Raw genomic sequence first — 4,472 nt, 5'->3', positions numbered from 1 at the left:
AGAGAGAGGGAGACACAGAATCGGAAACAGGCTCCAGGCTCCGAGCCATCAGCCCAGAGCCCGACGCGGGGCTCGAACTCACGGACCGCGAGATCGTGACCTGGCTGAAGTCGGACGCTTAACCGACTGCGCCACCCAGGCGCCCCTTTACATCATTCTTAATACGATTATCACGCGGAAGTCGCTTAAGTAGCTCAATTGTGAATTTTGTTACGAGGGAATGGTGAAGTCCCGTGTTGTATTTTCCAGTTCCTAGTGTTGACCTGTAGGGACTTACTCGTCGCAGAATGGTTTTAATTAGGCCAGCTGTGTGTTGCAGAAATGCTAGAGAATACTTCGCACGTTGGGAGCCACATATCAACGGCGGCCTCCTTCACTAAGCCTCTCTTACTTCACTGGCCAGGCCACCATCTTTAAACGGAAGTGGGTTGCCCACAGCTGCTGTATGCTCAGTGTTACCGGAAATATTTCTAAGGGCGTACGGTTGCCTACATTTTATGTTTCCTTTCACGTGCCTACGTGTTATGCGCACACGGTGTCAGCACTATTAACGCGTTTGCGTGTCAAAACTTACGTTGAAGCTAAACATCACTTATTTCTGTTTTAGGAAGTACTTCCAGAACGTGGCTCATAGCTGGGATTTGTGCTGCCTTATTGTCCATCCCGGTCGTCACTTACGTTCTGAAACTATTCCTGCGATGTGTCCGTTATGTGTTCTTCCCATCAAGTAAACCTCCTTCCACGATAGATGAGGTATGTTACTCTTCTGTGTCGCCAGGTGGATTTTTCTTAAAATGAACGGGAAGTACGTTTCGTTTCAACAGAATCCATACTTTTTTCTTGTTACGCAGAAACTAATACAGACTGGGCTGTTTTCTTCAGCTTTCAGTAAATTGGCTTTAGAAACAGCCATTTAACATCACATAACATGGACTGGTAACATGTGTCCGTCATCTCCTAGGATTCTGGCAGTTTGGCCCCTGTGGCATTTGTTTTACCACTGAAAGGCTTGGCAAAACATAAGAGACTCTTAAAAACTGAGAACGAACTGAGGGTTGATGGGGGGTGGGAGGGAGGGGAGGGTGGGTGATGGCTATTGAGGAGGGCACCTGTTGGGAGGAGCACCGGGTGTTGTATGGAAACCAATTTGACAATAAATTTCATATTAAAAACAAAAAAGGAAGAAAGGCTTGGTAGTCACCAAAAGCCTACCACATTGTCGTGAGTTGCACAAAGCGTATTCTGTAGATGACATCACAGACAGGGAAATAAGGAGAATGAGCCTCCTCTCGCGATACCTCGCAGGTTCCTGTTTGGCACACCTGTGAGGGGAGCCGATTTAATTAATGAAAGCAGGATCAAGGCCCAAGCGCAAGGACCTGGCCTGGGGATGGTGGGTTCACCTAGGTGGGCTTCAGGCTGCCTGCCTCGAGAGTGTCGTTCGGGGCTCCGGCTTTGCAGCTCCAGAGACGTGGAGGCGAATTGTTGATCAGCCACAATCCGTCTGCACACGTTCACTCTGTGAGCTCCAGCCGATCACTGAAGAGAACCTGGGCGAGCGCCCTTACGGGGTAAAATTTCCAGACACCCTCGCCACAATCCCAGAGCACGACCCCCCCCCCCCCCGCCCCGTTCCGTCCTCTCCCGCGCTCACCGGGCCCCTGACCCTAACAGTGCTCAGTTGTACGTGACCTCACAAGTGGCCGTGTTCTAAACCTTAGACTGGGGTTGACAGGCTCTTAGCTGACTTTTTTTTTCATATGCACGCCAAAAGACAGCTTTTCTCGGTACTGGATGTAGGAGACGGAAACTAGGTTATTAGTAGGAAACTGTTAACTCTTTTAAACAACCTGTTTCCATTCCTCCCCTTCTTTAAATCAGTATTTCTCTGAGCCGCCACTCCGGAACCTCCTCCTTTTCACTTCTGAAGAGCAAACTGAAAGGTGTTTTATAATCGAAAATACAAACATTATCACCGCAGTAGAAGAAACTGAGCAAATCGGTGAAGATCACAAAAAATACAATTCCCAAACCAGTCAAGATTCGGGAAATTACTCGAACGAAGACGACAGCAACGACAGCAAAAGCGGCGAAGACTTCCCGCAGCAGGAAGCCGAGTGACCGAAAGCGAGCCCTACACCCTCCGGAAGTTGCGTGGGAGGCACGCCGGAAGTGCGAGCTGCGCCGCTCGGTCCCTCCGCGCCGGCTTGCTGGGGAAGGAAAACATCTCCGGGTCGTAGGTCCTAAAATACAGGCAAGCAGGTGACGGCGGTGTTTGCAAACGGAAGAACACAGATCGGGACACACGTTCTCTGTATTCTTTCCCACGTGTGGAGCCGTGACCGAGGGTAGTTAACTGTGTTCCTGTCGGGTAACATGGTCACCGTGCTGCCTGTGGCCGCGCGTCACCCATTCGTTCGCCATCCTCATTCCCCGTGTGATAGTTCAGGATTTTTCGGGGAGCAGTTAGACACTCTTGTAGGCCCTTGGGAAATTTCCTTAGAGAAGCCGGGTTCCATTACCACTGGTTTTCTGGAAAACAGTCCAGAAAACATCTGCAGATGCCAGGAATGGGATCCGTAACATTTTCAGGGGACTTCTCTCCGGGTATCCCCGAAACACTGGCTCTACATCACAGTTACTCTTCCTTCTGTGGTTGAGGCTTCAAAACAGGTAATCTTTTGCTAGACATTAACACTTCCCGATTCAGAACTTAATTCACAACTTAGTAGAACAGTAGCTTCTGAATTCGCAGCCACCGAAGTTACAGAGAAAGGGCAAACTGTCTAATTAGAGAAGTTAGGATTTTTTTTTAGCAGAAGGAAGTATGTAGAGGTGAGCCAGGTGTATGCAGGAAGGCTTGAGACCAGAATTTGCTACCGATAGAGTAAGAAGTAGAAGATAATGCAGTAGGAGGAAAGCAGGTGACTTTAATGAAAAACAAGAGTAATGTGTCTAATCACCTTTTAATTATTAACGTGCCGTGTGGTCGCTTGTTGCTAGGCTCATGTGCCATTTTTTTTTTCCTTTCTCAGTTTTATTGAGATGTAATTGACCTGTAACTTACCTGTGTCGTGTTTCAAACCCAGCCAGCTTCTCTGTGTGTGTAGCTGTGTTCAGGCATCCCTTCTGTTTCGTTTATGTGTGCTCAAGAAAAGGAAAATGTATTGCCGAGGTGAGGAAGAAAATGTAACTGGAAGGAAAACCTAATTTTAAGAATTACGTGTTTTCCAAAGGCCACCTAGAGTTTATATTTAAACTATTCACGGAGATCCTTCCCTTAGGAAGGAAGTCTGGGAATTTTGGCGGCCTCTGAAGGGAGAAGAGATGGGAGTGACATGGTGCGCTGGGACATCCGTAACCTAAGGCCAGTATTGTGTACGCGGTGGTCCCCACGGAGGTGACAGGTTCCTCCGTGGGGAAGAAAAGGTTGAAGGCGGCTGCCGTGGGAAGGCCGTACACCTGCACGTCATGCGCTCTCCGGGCTTCCTGCGCTCTCCGGGACCTGCCGTCCAGGCTGCGGGCAGAGCGCCGCGGGGGTCAGGAAGGCCCCGGAGCCCCTCTGAGACACAGGCCTGCGCTGGGGGGATCCCTGAGGTGACCCGCACACATTCGCCTTTTGATCTTTCTGACCGGAGACATTTCCTTGCAGGCAGACCTTCTGGGTTGGCCCTCTGCTTGTAGAGGTGATAGGAACGTGTTCGGACACCCTGTCCCCCACCCTGTGGCTTTCATGCCGAGCTGATGGCGACGGCCCTGGCCAGCACCCAGGCCCTAGATTGACCCCGGCAACAAAGCTGGGCCCCGCGATGTGGCAGCGTGCGTCTTCACCTCTATGGTGTTGGGTGAGCACACGTCTCAGCAGCAGCAGCAAACGCAAAGCTGCTCGGTTTTGGCCTCGTTGTCTAGACCTGAAAACACAGTTCCTTTCCATTCCGCATTATGGTCTGCTTGTAACACAGCCAGGAGGTGCTTCCTCGCAAAGTGAGGAGTATTTTTCCCGAAGAATAGTTTGCTTGGAAGTGTCGTGTCCTCGGGGTGGCCGAGAAAATGCCTCGTGATCACAATATGGATTGTTCTCGGAGAGGCTGAATGTAACCTAAGAGTTTGTGTAAAAGATTTGTATCATCGCAGCCAGAAATCTTTATCATAGATTAGTAGCCATTGTAAGTAGTGCCACGGGTCCGTAAACACATACCTTCATGTTTATATTTACCCTTGCCCTCCCATATGACGTGGGCCATATTCCATTGTTAGGACAGCCATAAACCACTTACTAGTGTAGATTCTAATTCGAAAATTAGCAATGCTGCTCAGAACTATGCATCTTAGAGCATTTTAGAATCTGACCAGAAATTTACAACCAGTAAAGTTATTTTTTTAAATAGAATTTGCAGTTTGGGGGCGCCTGGGTGGCTCAGTCGGTTGAGCGTCCGACTTCGGCTCCGGTCACGATCTCGCAGTCCGTGAGT

General features: G+C 49.5%; 1 protein-coding gene and 1 long non-coding RNA gene across 2 annotated transcripts in view; one reads left to right on the top strand and one right to left on the bottom strand.

Moving 5' to 3' along the window:
- The window catches only part of IFNAR1 (interferon alpha and beta receptor subunit 1), a 27,447-nt gene extending 23,571 nt beyond the window's left edge, over positions 1 to 3,876 (top strand). The window contains 2 exon segments of the mRNA XM_040484020.1: positions 543 to 753; positions 1,882 to 3,876. Coding sequence (XP_040339954.1) covers positions 543 to 753; positions 1,882 to 2,121 — 451 coding nt within the window. The 3' untranslated portion in view covers positions 2,122 to 3,876.
- On the bottom strand, positions 641 to 1,319 carry LOC121035994 (uncharacterized). The gene is made up of 2 exons (XR_005793174.1): positions 1,213 to 1,319; positions 641 to 788 (listed from the first exon to the last, which is right to left on the bottom strand). It is a non-coding gene; the product is annotated as an uncharacterized LOC121035994 (long non-coding RNA).
- Positions 3,877 to 4,472: the final 596 nt, after the last annotated feature.

This window comes from Herpailurus yagouaroundi, unplaced genomic scaffold (assembly GCF_014898765.1).
Source record: "Herpailurus yagouaroundi ecotype Mexico unplaced genomic scaffold, PumYag 162, whole genome shotgun sequence".
NCBI lineage: Eukaryota > Metazoa > Chordata > Mammalia > Carnivora > Felidae > Herpailurus > Herpailurus yagouaroundi.
The sequence above is the reverse complement of the archived record's forward strand: the minus strand, read 5'-3'. Positions and strand labels throughout refer to the sequence as shown.